The sequence below is a fragment of the Bos javanicus genome, chromosome 24, assembly GCF_032452875.1.
Source record: "Bos javanicus breed banteng chromosome 24, ARS-OSU_banteng_1.0, whole genome shotgun sequence".
Lineage (NCBI taxonomy): Eukaryota > Metazoa > Chordata > Mammalia > Artiodactyla > Bovidae > Bos > Bos javanicus.
This window is the reverse complement of record NC_083891.1, coordinates 43,301,243-43,322,184: the sequence shown is the minus strand read 5'-3', so window position 1 is coordinate 43,322,184 and position 20,942 is coordinate 43,301,243. Positions and strand designations below refer to the sequence as shown.

Here is a 20,942-nt window from a genome sequence, read left to right as displayed (position 1 = left end):
CTCATCCTGTCCCCTTGTCTTGGGTTGGGGGTGCATGCACAGCCCCATGGAGAAGGATGCCAGCATCTTCTGCCGGTCACCTGGGTCGTTTAGGCTGAAGGGACAAAAGATAAACAGGGTTTGTTTGCTCTGTGGGCCCAGGGGGCCTGTGAGTACCAGTCTGCCCCCCACCCACCCCTTCACATCCAGTCATACTGCCTGGACCCACATCAGTGCCATTCAGTACGCCGCTCACTACTGCCTGTAGTAAATCTCAACTCCATATCCCTTTCTAAGGTTCTGCTTTTGTGATCCAACCCTGATAACAGAGCCATGGGCCAGGGTATCTCTGCCCCCCAGCCAGAGATCAACTGTTTTTGGAGAACAATACCCTCCCAATCTAGCTTCTTTGTTAGGAAAGCTGTTCCCCCAAAACAATCAAACTGCTTGAAAAGGTCCTTTACAAAAGAAGATACGAAATAGCCAGCAAACACATGAAAAGGTACTCCCTCATTATTGTTGTTCAGTCTCTCAGTAGTGTCTGACTCTGTGACTCCATGGACTGTAGCACACCAAGATTCCCTGTTCTTCACTATCTTCCAGAGCTCAGATTCATGTCCATTGAGTCAGTGATGCCATCCAACCATCTCATCCTCTGTCACCACCTTCTCCTGCCTTCAATCTTTTCCAGCATCAGGGTCTTTTCCAATGAGTCACCTCTTCCCATCAGGTGCCCAAAGTATTGGAGCTTCAGCTTTAGCATCAGTCCTTCCAATGAATAGTCACAATTGATTTCCTTTAGGTTTGATTGGTTTGATCTCCTTGCTGTCCAAGGGACTTTCAACCATCTTCTCCAGCACCACAATTCAAAAGCATCAATTATTTGGTGCTCAGCCTTCTTTATGGTCCAACTCTCACATCTGTACATGACTACTGGAAAAACCATAGCTTTGACCGTACAGACCTTTGGTGGCAAAGTGATGTCTCTGCTCCTTAGGGAAATGTATACTAAGCCATAATGAAAGGTTTTAAATGACTGCAAAGTTTAATCCAAGGAGAGAAATTAATGGGAAACAAGTTTAACTAAGCTAAGCCCTCCTTCTGACCTCTCAGGCATCAGTAAACTGCTTTGAAAGATTCTTGCGCTAACTTCCCTGTGTTCTGGTCATCACTGAGTGTGAGCAGCTGCCCTTATGAGGCCTCAGTCCTGTGAGCACCCAGGACAGAGTGACTGGTAGGCTAAGGCTGACATTTCAGTGGCTGATGACATATTATTTATAGGATATCCAAGTTATCAGTGGGAAACCAAAGTAGAAGTTGGGAATTCTGGTGAAAGTCTCTGATGTACAAGAGGAAGAAATAGGTCAATTATGTTAAAATAATTCTGTGTGGGCTGCCAGCTACTGACCACAGAGACACCCCTACCAGAAGTTACATGGTAATACTAATTTCATCCTTAAAAGCAAACCTCAGTCTCACATATATGTAGTGTGTCAAACCACACAACCAGCATGTTTGGGGGCCCAAAGCAGGTCCTCCTGCCATGCCATGGCTAAACGTCAGCTGCTCACAGTGGCCGCCCATGCTGGCTTCTCTAACACAGGGGCATCACTTTCTCCTCACACACACACGTAGCATCATGTTACTAGATGAAAAAGCAGTTAAAACCAATAAAATAACTGAATTGCTGCTGAAGCCACCTATGTACACTTAGTCTTGATCATCTCCCAAGCCTGGCCTGCAGGAACATTCTTCTAAAGACAGAGCAGAGCATAAGGCAGGCAGGGCCTCTCTTGCAAGACGACTGATGTGTAAACAGAGAATTGTCTCTGCACATGAGAACATTCCTCCTGGGTTTTTATATCTATGCTGCATATAAACATATTCTGAGACCATATACCTACTTATACTGCTCTGTGTGTTTCTAAACTTTATATAAATGCTATTATATGGTACATTTGACCTTTTCACTCATTACACAGTCAAAATTTATTCAAGTTGACATGTAGTTTTAGTTCATTTAACTGGTAATAGTGTTGCACTATGTGACTAGATCTCCTTCTCTTCTTGAGGACATGTAGAGTTCCCATCTTCCCCACTCTTGCTCCATTGCAACATGACCATCCTTGTTACATCTCTGTACAGAGGTGTAAGACTTTTTCTCAGTGTTTAGATGCTCAGTACACACACTTAGAATGGGACTGCTGGATCTTAAGGTTTGTTCATCTTCAATTTTAGGTTGCTTCTTTTCTAAGCAGAAACTTGATGGAATTGGATTTTTAGTGGCTGTCTGTGTGCCCTGCTACTGGCAACCTCATCTGCTCTTTAGACAATCTTTCATCATGCCTGCTTGCTGAAGACCTTCCCCTCCCACCCCACTCACCAAAGGGGTGACACTTACTCCCACAGGGCTTACGTGTGAGTTGAAGGATGTGGACACAACTGGACGTCCAGTCCACAGAAGGGGCATGTCTGCTGGCCCCCCCATCTGTGTCCAAGCCTATTTCTTTCTCTGCCACTGAGAACATGTGGAAAAATCCCCTCACGCTGAGCGGGGGGCTTCAAGTCCTGCTGCTGGCAGATAAGAATGCTGGTTGATGGATTATAAGGAAGTGGAGAAAAGAAAGAAAGAAAGTGAAGTCGCTCAGTCATGTCCGACTCTTTGCAACCCCATGGACTATAGCCCACTAGGCTCCTCTGTCCATGGGATTTTCCAGGCAAGAATACTGGAGTGGGTTTCCATTTCCTTCTCCAGGGGATCTTCCTGACCCAGGGATCGAACCCAGGTCTCCTGTGTTGCAGGCAGACGCTTTACCAACTGAGCCACCAGGGAAGCCCATCTGCATGCTGAAGGGGTCATCATTTCTCATTTTGCAGAGGGAAAAACTGGCCCAGAGCGAAAAAATTTCAACAGAAACAGTGCAGCTAAGACCATCCTGGAACCCAAGTATCCTGACAGGGAAAATCAAGGCATTGTCAGAGGTGGAAGGGATTTGGAGATTAATCCACCTCCCTCACTTTTTACAGATGACAGAGGAAGTGTGAAAGTGTTAATCAGTCGTGTACGACTCTTTGTGACCCCATGGACTGTAGTCCACCAGGCTCCTCTGTCCATGGGATTCTCTAGGCAAGAATACTAAAGTGGGTTTGCCATTCCCTCCTCCAGGGAATCTTCCTGACCCAGGGATTGAACCCAGGTCTGCTGCATTGCAGGCAAATTCTTTACCATCTGAGCCACCAGGGAAGCCCATAGATGACAGACTGGAGCTCAAATAGAGAAAGATCATTGATCTAACGTTTTTTAATTTTACAGAAAAGATGAGTGTAATTGACTGACTGGCCAGCTCCCCACACAGGGTCTGCACTCACTCAAGTGTGGTCATGGTGACAATGGTATACCAGAAGGCTGCAGGGATGCTAGTAAAGTTGGTCTTGTTTGTGCCCTTCTTGGCATAAAACCTAACAGTGGCAAAGATGATGATGGCCATGGTAAGGGAAAAGAGGATAAAGCACAACTCAGAGGCATAGTTCTTGAGTGTGTAGTCCAGAATCCACAAGCCCTGTGAGTGCCTGGAGAACTTGAAGATGTGCAATACCCGAATACCTGCAGGGGGACAAGGGTGCCCGAGACATCCTCGTTCTTGGGCATGAAGAGAGGGAAGGAGGAAATAGGAAACAGAGTGAGGATCAGAGGAGAGAGGAGAACAAATGCAACTGCAACTTTTGCCATTTTTTTTATTCAGAGACAAACGTTGCCAAGTAAGCAGGAAAAAGGTCTCTTCAGCACTATTAGTAAAGCTTTGCTGTCAAAGTTTTAAAACATACAAAAGGACATTAAAAACCAAGCAATTACAATGCACTGCCTACCAAATTCTACACAATGTAGCTCTATTTTGCAAAAAGAAGATTGTTGCTTCAGTTATGAGTTTTTCCCCCCAAACAAATATCAATACTATAATACTTTTTACATAAAAAGTAATACCTTTTCCCTTTGTATCCATATAAATTGCTTGACTCCATTAGTAGATAGATTTTTGGTTAAAAAAACACCCTAAAAGTAAAGTACCTTAATGTGTTCTATACAAAGGAACTCAATGATGTGAGGGAATAGTGGAATGAGGCTTTTTTCCCTATAGAAACCAACATTACTGTATAACAAAGGACCTAAAACACTGTTTTGTGCACATTAGCATGGGCCAGGACTCTGGGGAGCGCTCAGCCAGGATGACCCAGTTGTATGGAGGTTTCCTGCTCGCCAGCTGGCCCCACACGCTCTGCAGCCTCTCCCAACACAGCTCTTAACCTCCAGAGCATCTCACAGTACGATGTTTTCAGGATACTGTATTTGCATCTCTTACATGGTATTAACATACATACATACATGTATATTTATACATACATATAGCTATACAAAATGGTGTTTTCTTTTTTAGACTCCCAAATAAGATTAAAAATAGACTCACAAAGTTTGATTTCTGGGTCAAAGTACTTTAATTTTTAGCCATTATTTTACATCCCCACAACATTTAAGCAGTTGCACTCCTACCAGCAAAGTAAGGACATTTCTCATTTCCCTTTTGTCAATTTGATGAGCTTTAATTTAAAAAAGTATCCTTCTGTTGCTACAATTTGCATTTCTCACACCAATTTCCAGCAATTCACACTCACCAGTGATGTAGGGATGCATTTTAATTTTCAATCTCATGGGTTAAAAAAACAGTATTTCATTCTTGCTTTCATTTGCATTTTCTCAACCAATTTTCAGATATCTACTTTGTTGTTGTTCAGTCACTCAGTTGTGTCCAGCTCTTTGCAACCCCATGGACTACAGCGCATCAAGCTTCCCTGTCCACCATCTCCAGGAGCTTGCTCAAATTCATGTCCATTGAGTCAGTGATGGCATCCAACCATCTAGTTCTCTGTCATCACCTTCTCTTCCTGCCTTCAATCTTTCCCAGCATCTTTTCCAATGAGTCAGCTCTTCCCATCAGGTGGCCATAGTATTGGAGCTTCAGCTTCAGAGTCAGTCCTTCCAATGAATATTCAGGATTGATTTCATTTAGAATTGACTGCCTTGATCTTGCAGCCCCAGGGAATCTCAAAAGTCTTCTCCAACACCACAGTTCAAAAGCATCAATTCTTCAACATTCAGCCATCTTTATGGTCCAACTCTCACATCTGTACATGACTACTGGAAAAACCATAGCTTTGACTAGACGGACCTTTGTCAGCAAAGTAATGTCTCTGATTTTTAATATGCTAAGTTTGCCGTAGCTTTTCTTCCAAGGAGCAAGCGTCTTTTAATTTCATGGCTGCAGATCTGCAGTGATTCTGGAGCCTAAGAAAATAAAGTCTGTCACTGTTTCCACTGTTTTTCCTCACTTATTTGCCATGAAGTGATGGGACCAGATGCTATGATCTTTGTTTTTTTAATGTTGAATTTTAAGCCAGCTTTTTCACTCTCCTCTTTAACCTTCATCAAGAGGCTCTTTAGTTCCTCTTTGCTTTCTGCTGTAAGGGTGGTATCATCTCCATATCTCAGGTTATTGATAATTCTCCTGGAAACCTTGATTCCAGTTTGTGAGTCATCCAGCCTGGCGTTTTACATGATGTACTCTGCATATAAGCTAAACAAGCAGAGTGACAATGTACTCCTTTCCCAATTGGGAACCAGTCCATTGTTCCATGTCTGGTTCTAACTGTTGCTTCTTGACCTGCACACAGGTTTCTGAGGAGGCAGGTAAGGTGGTAGGGTATTTTTGTCTCTTTAAGAATTTTCCACAGTTTGTTGTGATGCACACAGTCAAAGGCTTTAGCATAGTCAATGAAACAGAAGTAGATGGTTTTCTAGAATTCTCTTGCTTCTCTTTTCTGGAATTCTCTTGCTGGAATTCTCTTTGCTGGAATTCTCTCTATGATCCAACGGATGTTGGCAATTTGATCTCTGGTTCCTCTGCCTTTTCTAAATCCAGCTTGAACATCTGGAAGTTCTCAGTTCATGTACTATTGAAGCCTAGCTTGGAGAATTTTGAGCATTACTTTGCTAGTGTGTGAAATGAATGCAATTGTGCGGTAGTTTGAACATTCTTTGGCCTTGCCCATCTTTGGGACTGGAATGAAAACTGACTTTTTCCAGTCCTGTGGCCACTGCTGAGTTTCCCATATTTGCTGGCATATTGAGTGCAAAACTTTCACAGCATCTTCTAGGATATGAAATAGCTCACCTGGAATTCCATCATCTCCACTAACTTTGTTCGTAATGATGCTTCCTAAGGCCCACTTGACTTGGACTCCAGGATGTCTGGCTCTAGGTGAGTGGTCACATCATTGTGGTTATCTGGGTCATGAAGATCTTTTTTGTATAGTTATTTGTATACTTGCCACCTTTTCTTAATATCTTCTGCTTCTGTTATGTCCATACTGTTTCTGTCCTTTATTGTGCCCATCTTTGCATGAAATATTCCCTTGGTATCTCTAATTTTCTTAGAGATCTCTAGTCTCCCATTCTATTGTTTTCCTCTATTTCTTTGCATTGTTCACTTAGGAAGGTTTCTTATTTCTCCTTGCTATTTTTTGGAACTCTGCATTCGACAGGTATCTTTCCTTTCCTCCTTCACCTTTTGCGTCTCTTTTCTATGCTATTTTACAGCCTCCTCAGACAGCCATTTTGCTTGTCTACTAGCCATCTAAAATTATCATTCTGTGAAATGTTGAAGTTTATGTTCTCTTATCCACATTCCTATTGGATTATCTTCCCCTTCCAATTTATAGGATTTCCAGCATTTGGGGCGCTAGAAATATCAAGCATTGTAGACATATTATCTTTGAATGATATCATCACTTTTGTCTTCTACGAAAACCCTTGGTTGCTAACAGCCTCAATCTATTTGCTTTATTCTGATACCTATGTGTATATATAAATATTTTAAATTATATTTAAAAACCTATGCAATACAGAAACATACATTTATGTTCTATATTTTGTGTAAAATATAAAAATAGGCTGTCTTCATGTCCAGATAGAAACAGGTAACCTTCTTAGTGGCTTTAACATCAATATTAAATAACAAAGGGGAAAGCAAATTCATAGTGGAAACAAGTGACCGACTGCCCAGAAGGCAATGGGCTCGCTGACCCTTCTCCTCCAAGGCAAGCAGGTGTGATGCAGCCCTACAGGCAAGGCTGATGGGAAACCTTCTAACCTCAGCCCCAATGGGATCCCACCCACAAGGGATCCTCCCCAAAAAGCCTCTCCAGGGGCTGCCCTGCTTTCTCCTCCTGGACACAGACTGTAACACACCTCACAGAAAAGTCAAGGAGGAGCATCTGCTGGGAGGATCTCAAATGCTGCCACCCATGAGCTTCTCCAGAAGGGAAGTCCATCTAGAACTTTACTAAGATATCATTTCAGAACCTTCTGAGAAAGACGGTCAACAGGCAGCATTTGGCTACCCAATACCTACATTAATAAGTGATACATTCCCTTAAGTTAACTAGCATTGGCAGAAAAAGTGATGTTTAGATCTCTATCTTATTAAAACAATTTCTTTTTAAAAAATTATTTACTTATTTTTGGCTGTGCTAGGTCTTTGTTGCTGCACTCAAGTGGGCTTTGTCCAGTTGCAGTGAGCATGGGCTTCTCTTTGTGGTGACTTCTGTTACAGAGCACAGGCTCTAGATGTGGGGGTTCAGTGGATGTGGCATATGGGCTTAGTTGCTCCCACAGCATGTGGGATCCTCCCTGACCAAGAATCGAACCCACATCACCTGCGTTAGCAGGCAGATTCTCAACCCCTGGACCACCAGGAAAGTTATGTTAACCTCCTTAAAACATTTATTACAAAAATAGTTAATAGTTGAAAATGGTAGAAAGTTCAGACAGTCCCTTGAAAGGCAGCTCCCCCTCCCCACCTTGGGACAGGGTCGTAAGGAGAGGAGGGGCCTCACAGGTACCACTGCCCAACAGTAGCGCCCAAGTGGTCCAGGCGGGAAGCGCCTGAGGCAGGTCCATCCTCCTCACTGGAGGCACCTGGAGGAAGCGGGGAGAGGAAGGAGTGACTCCAGGATGTGCCTGCCTGGGTGTGCTCTGCTCCCTGAGTCAGAGCCAGGGTACCTGTCAGACCCACCTAGTGGAGTGGGAAAAGTGTGTGCACAGATATTGTTTTGGCAAAAATGTAAAGAAACAGGCGCTGTTCACAGAAGTCTGGTAGGACAGCAGTTGGGAACGTCCCCCCACTGACCGTGCTGCCACGCTCTACCCAACCCAACTTAACAGCTACATAGGTGTAGTAGGAAAAGACTGCAATGGCCAACGTGTCCATCAACAAGAAACTTCCAGGTTGTCCTTTGTCTTTGGACTTTGGTTATGCATTCTCCAGTGTGGGAGATGTAGGTTTGATCCCTGGGTCAGGAAGATCCCCTGGAATGGCAACCCACTCCAGTATTCTTGCCTGGGAAATCCCATGGACAGAGGAGCCTAGCAGGCTACATGTAAATATTAGACACAGTTCTTCATATGTTTATTCCTGGGGGATTCCTCATGGATCTTTTCTTCCATTACTATTTTCTTATATAGAAAGACTACTGATTTTGTGTATCAGTTGTATATCCAGTTACATTACCAAATTCGCTTTATGATTTTTAAAGGAAACTTTCTTGGAATCTGAGGTGGACAACTACATCACTGTCCTGTCTCATCTCCTCCCCCTCCACCTGCCAGGGTCATGCCTAGCACAGACGGGGGCTAAAGGTCCCTGCCTGCTCCTGACTCAGCCCTTCCAGCACTTCTCCATTAGCACGGCCTGCTTCTGACTGGAGATGCAAGTAATTATTGTATACATTTACCATGGACTCTTGATATGTCTATGGAAAGATAAGATACAGACACTCATCCATTTGTTCAGACCATGAACCCTCCTCTCCCCCTCTCCCCGCCTGCACTTCAGGCACTGAGGCTTCAAAGAACCAGCCTTCAGTACAGGTGCCTGTCAGTCAGATGGGCCACCTCACCCGAGCACCTGGAAGGCAGAAAGAGAAGGTTCCCTGTGGGAGGGGAGGGGCTGGGAGCGCCGCCCCCTGACCCCCAAGAACAGCCTGTGGAAGAACAAGTGTGGGAGATCAGGCCTAGCCTCAATGCATGCGGGCCTCTGAGAGTTTAGGAAGCTGCTGCAGAATCAGCCTCCAGGACCCAAAGGACCAGGGTGACGCGGACAGCCGTGGCAGCCCTGGGGTTTGGCATGGCGGGTCTGTGGTGCTGTGAGTCAGCTCAGATGATGGGAGTCCCTGCCCGGATTCAAGGCCTCAGGAAGCAGGTCTCACATGCGGCTGAATCCACAACATGGCCTGTCCCCAGGTCAACTCCTCAAAGTGATTTCGTTGGTCAACCCAAGTGCAGAGAGAACTTCCTGAGTGAGGGGCGTGGGGCTGCCTGCTGACCTGCAGGGGCACTGAGGAGGAGGCCTGGGCCAACCCTGCTCAGAATGGGCACACGAGCACCTCCACGTGCCCATGGACATATTCTGGGGGCAACACCAGACACACAAGACAGGATGTCTATGAGACACAGCCGGCTCCTCCTCCACCTGCTGTCAGAGCCCTGCTGCTCCGAGTCCACCACTGCTCAAAGGGCTCAGAGCACAGGTGAAAACTCACAGGCTCCCTTGGTCCCAGGCCACTTCCTGGGGATGAAATTAAAAACCTAAAGAAGAAACAAAACCAGGAAGTATCTCTGTTAAGACTGAAGGGAACGTTTTAACCAAGAGGATGGGCAGTTGCTAGACCACCTCTGCTCTCACCTGTGGACAACCCACATGGCTGGCAGGTAAGATGTCCTGAGCTTGCGCACAGGAAGGAGTGCACTTCCCTGTCTCAGGTGTAAACGTTGGGGTCAGAGCCCTCCCAGTGGCAGCTCTGCACATGTTCCATGATCCTCCTGCTCTGTCGGCAACATCAGCCACGACCCACACGCTGCTGCACAACACCTACCAGCAATGGCCACAACTAGTGGAACCAGGGAAGTCACAGCACGGGGGCTCTGTCCCCGCCCCTGGGTCCCAGTGGTACCTGATGGCTGTGCCCTTCTACACCAGGTTCTGAAGTCATCCTGTTCACCTTTAACTTCAATAAACGCTCTCCTAAAATACACCATCAACCTCTCCCAAGTGTCTGCACACTTAAGGACACTGCCCCATTCTGGAGAAAGACAGCTTCTTTGGAAGGAAGCTTTCCTTTCTATTCTGGGCAACTAGCTAAAAGACTGGAGAAGGCAATGGCACCCCACTCCAGTACTCTTGACTGGGAAATCCCATGGATGGAGGAGCCTGGTAGGCTGCGGTCTATGGGGTCGCACAGAGTCGGACACGACTGAAGCGACTTAGCAGCAGCAGCAGCTAAAAGACAAAGGAACCAAGAAGGAATTGCTTAAGGCAAACAAAACTTTGTGATGGAAAAGAAAATTCACAGAACAGAAACGCAGGAGCTTGGAAATAATTAGCAGAATAAAGTGATATTCTAATTTCTGTATGACATCATATAAAAAAGACAAGTTCAGTGGAAATTAAGTTTATTTCTGGATATACCAACTAAAACATATGTCAAATTTATTCAGAGTATCATCATCAATGCAAAAATAGAACTCTCTTCTCTGTAAAAGTTAAATACAAGACTGTAGGCTAGATACATGATTATTTTAGTCAGGTATTAGCTTTTCAAAGCAACAAATCTACAGTTATAGACATCCAATTTATCATACAAAATATACACAAATGCATAACTGTAGTGTAGAAAAAAAAAGGAAATTACCAAAATGTAACTTAGGTCATTTACTTTACACACACTGGATTCTAGCTGATGTTTCCAAGAGCTTCCCCAATGAGTCGGACAGCGACACTCTTGCCTTCGTCTGTTTGAACGACGAGCAAAGCTTCAAACTTGCCCACGGACTTGGGCTTGAACTGCACGGGCATGTTGATGTAGTGCTGGGCTCTGTAGAGAAAAAGGGGTGTCAACACGGCATCAGGGCAGTCAGAGCCCCCCAGTCACACGACGCCTGGTGGAGAGTGAGCCTGGTCAAGGAAACAGGAGCTGCAAGGCTTGGAGCCTGGTGCCGCGTCTGCAGGAGCAGGAGGCAGCCAAGCCCAGGAAGGCTCAGGGCGTACTTGCCAGCAGCCACCCCATGGCTGCAACCAACTTTACTGGGGCTGGCAGGTTTGCTCCAAAATTCTTAGGAAACCTACCAAGAGTTTCCTTGAAAATTTATGATCGTATTCTACTTGAGGCACAGACAAGTATTATGCTGGCGGGTTTGTTTCTGCTCACAAAACGAGGTTCCAAAAGCTTCAAAAATACATCTTTACTCCTGAGGGGAACAAGATGCAGGCCCTTCCCACAGCCCGTTTGATGCCACCGACCTTCTGTTTTAATGGTTTTTAAGTGAAACCTCACAGCTTTCAGACTCTCCTCAGAGGGCAGATCCCTCTGAGCTCAGCCACACGTGTGTGGGCTCAGTAGAGGGACCGGACTGCGCTTCTGTTTCCAGCATGTTTCCTGACCCAGCACAGTGGGTTAGAAATTCAGAAAACAGGCCAAGTATTTCAAAGCCCTTTTCCTGGAGGTAACAAAATATACATATTCAAAGTCTGGGTCATTTTTCACCAATGCATTTACCTCATTTTTCCACATCAAAGCAAAGCTGCTTTTAAAGAAACTGGTACCTATTGATGGCACTGACAAATGACAACTTTCTCTTTCATGTTAGCATCTTAATCCTCAGAATAATGTAGTACAATCTGCCAACCTAAGAGGCTTCGTAACTTATGAATTACTAAAACACATTAAAATATCCAAAAATAAATCTTTAGATGATTCCATTATTAGCAAAGTTCAACATGGAATGCAGAACTCTATATTTAACTGAGAAAGAATTTTGAAAAACATACTATGACAAATACGTATCACCTGCTTTAGATTCACACACTGAATAAACTGGGATGCAACCTAGGAAGAACCAGGGTCCACACAGCTCCAGCACCCAGCAGTGTGGTGACCAAGGGGGCTTTACACCCATACATACATACACACAAACACACACGGGAACATGTAACAGGAAAGCATGCTGACACAACGTGGAAATCCTCAGCTGAGGACAACTTTTGCAGCAGAGGCATGAGAACCAGTGCCTGATGGTGCAGAGGCAGGGCTGGCGGAGTGCCCGAAACACCTCAGCCCCCCACAGCCATAACCTATAAACGTCAGCAATCCGAATCCTTCTTTCTCTGTAACTTAGAAGCGTCCCTCTGGCTGCTCGGCCACAAGGCCAGCTCGCAGAATGCATGTGGGTATGAGCCCGGCAGACGGGGCATCATCTGCAAAGTCTCAGCAGACTAGACTTGAATAAACAGTCAGCAGAGGACGCTCTAGGGGCTAAGTGGGAACACAACAGATTCTTCTTAAAAAGTCATGAGAGAGAGGGGACCACCTAGAGCCCACAGCAGAACCCTGACCAAAACCCCACCCGTCAGTGCCCCTCTTCCATCACCTCCACCATCACCCACCTTCTGTGGGCAACAGGATGTGCCCAGTACACGCCCTCGCCCCAGGCAAATCCCCAGAACCTACTGTCAGCTAACAGCCCTGTTGCAGGACTGCCAGGACAGTGAACCTCCTGGTATGGAGCAGAGCTCCCACTCGAGGACTGGGGCTTGCTAGCCCCAGGGCAGGCAGCCCCCTGAGAAAAACAAGGTGACCAACAGGGACTGGGAGGGGCTCCCCTGGAGCCTCACACAGCCTGTCCACCTGCCGAGTCCAGCACTGTCACTGCACCAGCCTCTACAGCTCACGAGACCGTTCAGTGGCCTCACCCCTAGGAGGAGTACAAGCCCCTACGCTCACACGGGGAGTAGCCCCACCCCTGTTTGTGAGAGGATTCTCAGGGAGCAAGGCTCTACTTCTCCAAAGTGGAAAGAAGCCATTCTTACGTATGAAGAGGCCAGCTTCCCGCCTTCCTCTATGTAAGATCTAAGCCTATGCACGTGTCACGAGGGAAGTTTTCTACGACGTAGAGTTTACTTCACCTGGTTGAACAGATCAGAGTTACTGCTTTGCACTTATGGTCTTCTTATTCATATTTCACCAAGTTTATACTGAGTTGCTAATTATTAAAGTTTTTTTGATGCTGGAATTTGTAACATTACATATTTATCCTAAGTTCAGAATAATGAAATGTATCAGAATAACTTCAGTACCTGCCACCAATAAAGTATAAAATTACCTTATTTAAATCTCTTTTCAAAGTATAAAAAGTTAAAGATATTTTAAAGTAATAACATGTTTAAGAATATAAAGCAAACATAAGTATCTTATGAGGCAATTTGAAATGCTACCTTATGTACACTGTCCAAATTTTGCTTCATTAAAAAATATTTTCTCATGTTTCTAAACTCTCTTAGATGCTGTGACATGACCTAGGCTGCACAGAAAAGCTGCTGCTGCTGCTAAGTCACTTCAGTCGTGTCCAACTCTGTGCGACCCCATAGACGGCAGCCCACCAGGCTCCTCCGTCCCTGGGATTCTCCAGGCAAGAACACTGGAGTGGGTTGCCATTTTCTTCTCCAATGCATGAAAGTGAAAAGTGAAAGTGAAGTCACTCAGTCGTGTCCGACTCTTAGCGACCCCATGGACTGCAGCCCACCAGGCTCCTTGGTCCATGGGATTTTCCAGGCAAGAGTACTGGAGTGGGGTGCCATTGCCTTCTCCAGCACAGAAAAGCAGTGAGTATTTAATTTAGGACAGCTAAAAATGTTCTAGCACTGGAATGGCAAGTCATCATGTTCAACTGTATAAAAATGTCTACTTTGAGATGGCAAGAATGAACACATCTTAGATTTTAAAACTGTTTTTTAGACAAATTGAAACTAAGCAAAATGCCATCTCACTGATAAAAAGTTCCATGTTAAGAATGCTTTAAGCATCACACCCGTCGCATCTACAGCACTACAGGCAGCTGTGTGTGAGGAGCAGGAAGACCTCAGGGATAGGAGGACGGCCAGCCAGGCAACCAGAAGAAGGATGCTACCAGCTGGCCACAGGGTCAGATGAGGAAGCTGACGGTGGCAATGTGAAAATACTTTTGACCTGTTCACTGCCAAAACTACATTTGCATTTAGGTCGTGTGGTCTCCTGTAAGGCCTCCCAGCTCCCAGGTAACCACAAACTGCCCGTGGACCTCCCTCAGCTAACCTTCTCACAGCCTGGCTGGGAACAGAGACTGCTGCGTGTGATGCTACTAGTATCAAACAGAAACAGGTCTTTTCTCTGCAAAGGACCAAGACGGAGCTGATTTACAAATTTCAGCTATAATAGTTTAAATTTTTAAAAAGTCTGTGAAAGCAAATTAAGTGAAAAATGTGAAACTATAGTGTATTCAGGAACGAAAGTTGGAAAAGGAACATTCATCTCCAGGTACGTTGACTGCATCATCCTTCAGTCATAAAACAGGCAACAGTGACATAAGGCCTTTTCCCTGGTAGCTCAGCTGGTAAAGAATCTGCCTGCAATGCAGGAGACCCAGGTTCAATCCCTGGGTCAGGAAGATCCCCTGGAGAAGGAAACAGCAACCTTCTGCAGTATTCGGAGAAGGCAATGGCACCCCACTCCAGTACTCTTGCCTGGAAAATCCCATGGACAGAGGGGCTTGGAAGGCTGCAGTCCATGGGATCGCTGAGGGTCAGACATGACTGAGCGACTTCACTTTCCCTTTTCACTTTCATGCACTGGAGAAAGAAATGGCAACCCACTCCAGTGTTCTTGCCTGGAGAATCCCATGGACAGAGGAGCCTGGTGAGCTACAGCCCACAGGATCGCAGAGAGTCAGACACGACTGAGCGACTAACACACTGACATACGGCCAAACAATTTAACAAGTTACTGTTCCTGAGTCTTTATCAAAACTGTAGATGAAGTGAATGCAAATATTGTTTCTTAAAAAGCTGTTAGCTCTTCAAACAAATTTTTTAAAAATCTGAAGGTGTCTTAACTTTTAAAAAACAAGTTTATTTTTTTAAAGATAAATGCTCCTTGAAACAAAGATCTGAAGCCCCAGGTGTATGCTGGTTTACACAAAAGTGTTCCCAGACTCCTATGCTTCATGCTTAAAGACACAATGCCTGCGAAACACTGATCAAGCTCAGGGACGTAAACCAAGCAGACAGCAAACAGGAAGCAGAGTTATTTACTACGGCCATTACGATAAGGTTCAAATTCAGATAACAGCAGTGTTCAGGACTAATCACTCACTCAGGATCAATTTGTCTTCAGTCACTAAAAAGGGCCCCAACTGGGAATTCAAATGACTATCTGTGAACAGCGAACTGCTCCTGCAGGTCAGCCTCAGCTCGGCAGAGCCAGCCTGCTCTAAGCACCCTGGAACGTCACCAGTCTCAGGCCCCAGGGGAGGGACCCACAGACCAATGGGAGAGGAGAGCTCAGGGCAGAGAAGTGGGAAAGTTTGGACTGGGAGTGTTTAAGGCTGCCATCGTCCACGTTCTCGATGAAGAGACTGGCTGGGAAAGCGCTGACAGAACTGTGATGCTGTCAACACCTGTGGGTCCTGCTGGGGCTTTTCAGGACCCCCAGGACTGCCTCTCACATATCCTGTAACAAGTCCAGGCTGCCGGCACCTTTACAAATTAGGACACTGAGGCTGAGAGAGGTCTAGGTGTATTCACTGCTGACTCCACACAACTTGTACCTTTGGCCTGGGCTCCTAAGAGGTAGGTTTCCAACCACAGAGGATGGGTGAATGGGGTCAAGAAGGGGAAGAAAGTATGAGGGGTAGAGGGAATGACTTGTCTTCCAACAACAAGAGGAAGCGTAAGCTTGAGTCAGTGCTGCTGGGCTAGTAACTCAGTCAGCCCTCGATTGCCTACAAGGGGCCTAGTTTTCACAGAATAGAACATGCTTCTAGGACCGCTTCCTGATGCTAAAGTGAAAGAGCTTATAATAAATAAAGTTTAATTAAAGATTCAAACATGAAGATAAAATTATTTTTAGTATTAAGTGCAATGCAACCCTAATGTTAAAATTGTAAATATCAGTGACAACCCAGTTTGAAATTTCAGCCTTTACAGGTGTCATATGGAAAAATAAAATTAGCAAGACCCCAAAACAATTAGCAAAATTGATAGTACATACCTATCAATAATTACTTTACATGTAAATGGATTAAATGCTCCAATCAAAAGAGTGGCTCAATGGATACAAACACAAAACCAGCATATATGCTGGCTACAGGAGACTCACTTTAGATCTAAAGACTTACACAGCCTGAAAGTGAGACAACTGGAAACAATGTTACACAGAAGTAACCCAAGTGCCTGAACAGATGAAGATACCTACAGACACAGTGGGATACACCCAGCCATAAAAGAGAATGAAATCTTACCATCTGCAATAACATGAATGGACTGAGGGAGTATTATGCTAAACTGAAATAAGTCCGAGAGACAAAACATCAAATGACCTCACTTACATGTGGAATCTAGAAAACAAAACAAATGAATAAACATAACAAAACAGAAAGAGTCATGGAGAAAAAGAACAAACAGGTGGCTGCCAGAGGGGATGGGGGTACAGGAGGAAAGAAATAGGTGAGGAAGGTGACAAGGCACAAACATCCAGTTCCAAAATAAATGAACAGCAGGTATGAGATGTACAGCTAGGGAACATAGTAACTATGTAATGTCTTTGTGTTGGTAATGTACCATCCTAGACTTAGTGTGGTGAAATCAGTTTGAAATGTACAGAAATAAAAACAGAAATACAGTAACTAAGAGTGTTGGAGGTCAATTACACTTCCCCCTCAAAAAAAAAAAGAAAAAAAAGGTAAAAAAAAAAAAAAAGCAGCCAGAAAAAAAGACACATCAGGCAGAGGAATGAACAGGAGGATGACAGTAGACTTCTTGTTAGAAACAATGTAAGCCAGACAGTAGTGTAGCAGATTTATAAGATGGGAACAGGGGATAATACTGTCAGAATTATGTGCTAAGCAAGACTGTCTCTCAGAAATGAAGGCAAGGGACTTCCCTGGCAGTCCAGTGATTAAGACTTCACCTTTTAACACAGGGGGTGCAGGTCAGATTCCTGGTTAGGAAGTTAAGATCCCACATGCCTTGTAGCCAAAAAGCCAAAACATAAAACAGAAGCAATATTGTAACAAATTCAATAAAGATTTTTAAAAAATGATGGTAAGATAAAAATATTTTCAGACATTAAAAAAAAAATGCATAGAAAAGATCAGATTTGTGGTTGGAGAAGGTGGTGGGTGGGACTGATAAAAAGTACATCAAAAGTCAGAAAGCAAAAACTTCCACTTGTAGGATAAATATGCACCAGGCCATGTGATATACAACATGGAAAATATACTGAACATGTTGTGTTATATATATGAAAGTTGTTGACAGAATAAATCCTAATAGTTCATGTTGCAGGAAAAAAAAACATTTTATTCTGTTTAATTTTGTATATATATGAGATGAAAGTGTTCACAAAATTTACTGTGATAATCATTTCATGATGTATGTAAGTCAAATCATTATGCTACACACCTCAAATTTACACAGTGCTGTGTGTCAATTACATCAATAAAACTGGAAGAATATATATAAATACCTTAAAAATGAATAAAAACACTAAAAAAATAAAATAAGCAAGGATGGCAAGAAAATGAGGCCCTGATGAAAGAACAATATAGGATTATTTCAAGAATTACACTGGAAAACAGGATAATAAAAGTTTTTCCAATTAATCTGGGAAGATTTTTGTCCAAATTAGTAAAAATTTAAATCCTTGATTCTTAGTGTGATGAAAGTAACACCTGATGCAGAAATTACTCTAAAGTTAATCATAAGACAACAAAGGTTCTAGTTAAGTATATGGCTGTCAAAATACTGGGTAACAGGAGTCACACCCTAAGCCCAAACACTGTGCAAATCTGAGTTGATACTCGCCACGTAAACCCACAGTCAGACTGTTTCCCCTGCAGGCTCCTCATCCCCTTCACCATGCACTTAGTGCTCTGGGTGTTAGTGATGAAGATGAGGGGCTGTAACTGAGGGAGACATCACAGTCCTAGCCCCCAAGAGCAATCTCAGGGTCCTGAACACAAAGAGCTGCACCAGGATGAGAACACTTTGATTTATGATAAACTCACCTCAAAGAATATTTTGAATGTTTGACGTAGAAAGGCTCTCTGGGACTTAAAAACTTGAGCTGGAATTTAATATGAAACACTTTATGAAGTTACACAAGTTAGATATCTGTGCATATTTAAGTCAACACACCGTGCATTTGCTTATGTATACCCACAAGATGAAGTTAAGACAATAAATGCTCATGGAAGGGAATTTTAATGAATTTACTATAGTTCTGACTGGAGTAAATGTTATCCAGAAATATGCTCATAGGATCATACAGAAGAAAACAAGAGCAGAAACTAAAAAATGAAAATATGAAAATACTGGATAATTTTCAGACAAAGGATCATAAACTTCCCATGAGTTTCTCTTCAAACACAGTATTAAGATATTTTAAAAATTAACTATTTTACCTTAAATATCATCTATAAAACAATCTTCTAATTCTTAGGAAAATGTTTATCAAATAGTAGAATACATTTATTTTTCCACAACCCACAGCAATATTTCCAACTTACTGAGTGTGTAATAAAAGAATTATTTCGCAAATTGACTTTCAATGTCCTTGACTCCCCAACTCTCGTTGGCAGAAATTGATACACGTCTTCTGGGGCATAAACTCCACGGTGGGTCAAGTCAAGTTGCCTGCTATGGAGACAGGGTTGAAAATTAACTATTTACAATCTACAGAAACTTAAACTATTTGTATATAATAAATTATATAACTTGTGTATATGGCTTTAACTTGTGTTTTCTCCCACATTTCAGTTAAAGTAGTTTTGTGAAGGTGACTGTCTGATCAGTACTAACATTGCTGGTGCCAGGAAGCATCCAGGCATGCCTGGCAGCAGCTGATATGGGCAGCAGAACCTCCTCTCTTGGAGAGGTACTTAACATGCTTTTCTTAAAAGCATCTTCCTCCAGAACTAAGTCAAACCTAAGTATGAGTTAACTAAGAACTATAAGAAACATTTTCATGTAAGTTAGAAAGAGAAAGATGAATACTATACAATATCACTTATACGTGAAATCTAAAATATGACACAAATGAACATACCTACGAAAAAGAAACAGAACCACAGACACAGAGAAGAGACTTGTGGTTGCCAAGGGGGAGGGGTTTGGGGGAGAGACGGACTGGGAGGTTGGGGTTAGCACATGTAAGCTTTTATATATAGAATGGATAGACAACAAGGTCCTACTGTATAGCACAGAGAATTATATTCAATATCCTGTGTAAACCATATGGATAAGAATGTATGTAACATTGCTTTGCTGTACAGCAGAAATAAACACAATGCTATACATCAACTATACTTCAATAAAAAGTTATTAAAAAAGCACATTCCTGAAAAAAAATTTTTCATTAGGTTAAACATTTACATATTATCATTAAAGCTCTGCAAGCCACTGATATAACATACATTTTATAAAGTTTTTAAGAATCTACTTTCATATACTCTTTTCGGGAATGTAAAATGGAAAGGCTACTTTGGGAACATTCTTCGATTTAAGGTTAAGGTTAAAAAAATTCCTACCACATGACTCAGTAATTCTACTCTAAGACATTTTTACCCAAAAGAAATGAAAGAATATGTCCACAAAAACACACATATAACAATGTTCACTGCATCTTCATTCACAAGGGCTCCAAGGTGGAAGACACCAAATGCCAAAGGATAAAGAAACAATGGTGACGTGCCCCTGTGACGGGTCATGTGAATTCCACATGCAAAGGTACCCACCACAGGTGGACTCACCAACACCAAAGATCCCAAAATCACCACCTAAGTGAAAGAAGCCAGGCAAAACCTGAGTGCAGGTGTACATGAGATCCACAGAACTAAGGCAACATACAGAACAGAATAAACCCCAGGCGAGGGTGGGGGTGGCTGGAGAAGCCGCGTGAGAACTCCCAGATGAGAGGAACTGGGAGTCAAGTCTCTACCTTGACTGCAGTGGGGTGACACATGTCAATCACAGGTAAGCCACTGGGCATTTTGTCGAATGAGATTATACCTCAATAAAGTACTGGGAAAAACTCATGAGAATGAGAGAAATAACATACCCAGGTATGAGGGCAGAAGCCTCAGATACAGCCTGTCTTCGAAGCTTAAGTAAATTATCTATTTTAATGAGGCTATTTGCAGAAATGCGTGAAATTCCAGGCTCACTTTCTGCTCTGACACTCTGTAGAAAAAAATCACAGGGTGGAGGAGGAGAAATAAATACATGGACATTTACCTAACTGAATTTTACTACTTCCTAATTCTTAAAAAGGACACTTCAGATTTTTAAATTCCTTTAATTACAAATGCTTTATCTTGTACTGTTTCTCTCTGTGTCTCACACACACACAAAAACCTTACCTAATTAAGGCAAACATAGATTTCACAGAGCCAATAAATAAAGACACATAAGAAAACTAAGATGATAAGCAGCTACAGTAGAATTAATGGGATTATAATAAAACCAGGAACATACTTAGCTTTCTCAGGCCAGTTTTTCAGGCCAGTTTCACCTGGTATCTCCAAAACACACCCAGTAATTTACTTAAATTCAGGGAAACACTCACATGTCCAGAGAGCTGGAATCTTAAGGTGTGCTTCAGGTGAGGCTCTTTAAGAGGGTGACACTCAACATCCCAAAACTGGGCATAGTCTCCTCTATCTCTGGGCAAAAACATGATGGAGACCTACAAACAACACATCCAGGAGAGAAATTTAGACTCTGAACCTTACACACATGCACTGAGGTTACCAATTCAAAGTGTGG

The 20,942-nt window shown here is 43.3% G+C and overlaps 1 protein-coding gene across 9 annotated transcripts in view; it reads right to left on the bottom strand.

Annotated features, from left to right (window-relative positions):
* Nucleotides 1-10,523: 10,523 nt before the first annotated feature.
* Nucleotides 10,524-20,942, bottom strand: part of LOC133237682 (nucleoporin SEH1) — a 97,461-nt gene continuing 87,042 nt past the window's right edge. For 6 of the 9 annotated variants that reach the window (XM_061400013.1, XM_061400009.1, XM_061400014.1 and 3 more), the window contains 5 exons: nt 20,743-20,862; nt 20,236-20,357; nt 18,686-18,815; nt 18,185-18,243; nt 10,524-10,962 (listed from right to left, as the gene is read on the bottom strand). In XM_061400013.1, coding sequence (XP_061255997.1) covers nt 10,821-10,962; nt 18,185-18,243; nt 18,686-18,815; nt 20,236-20,357; nt 20,743-20,862 — 573 coding nt within the window. In that variant the 3' untranslated portion in view covers nt 10,524-10,820. Of the gene's footprint in view, nt 10,963-12,953; nt 13,050-18,184; nt 18,244-18,685; nt 18,816-20,235; nt 20,358-20,742; nt 20,863-20,942 lie in introns of all 9 variants that reach the window. The other 3 variants (XR_009733301.1, XM_061400010.1, XM_061400011.1) reach the window with 3 other exon arrangements.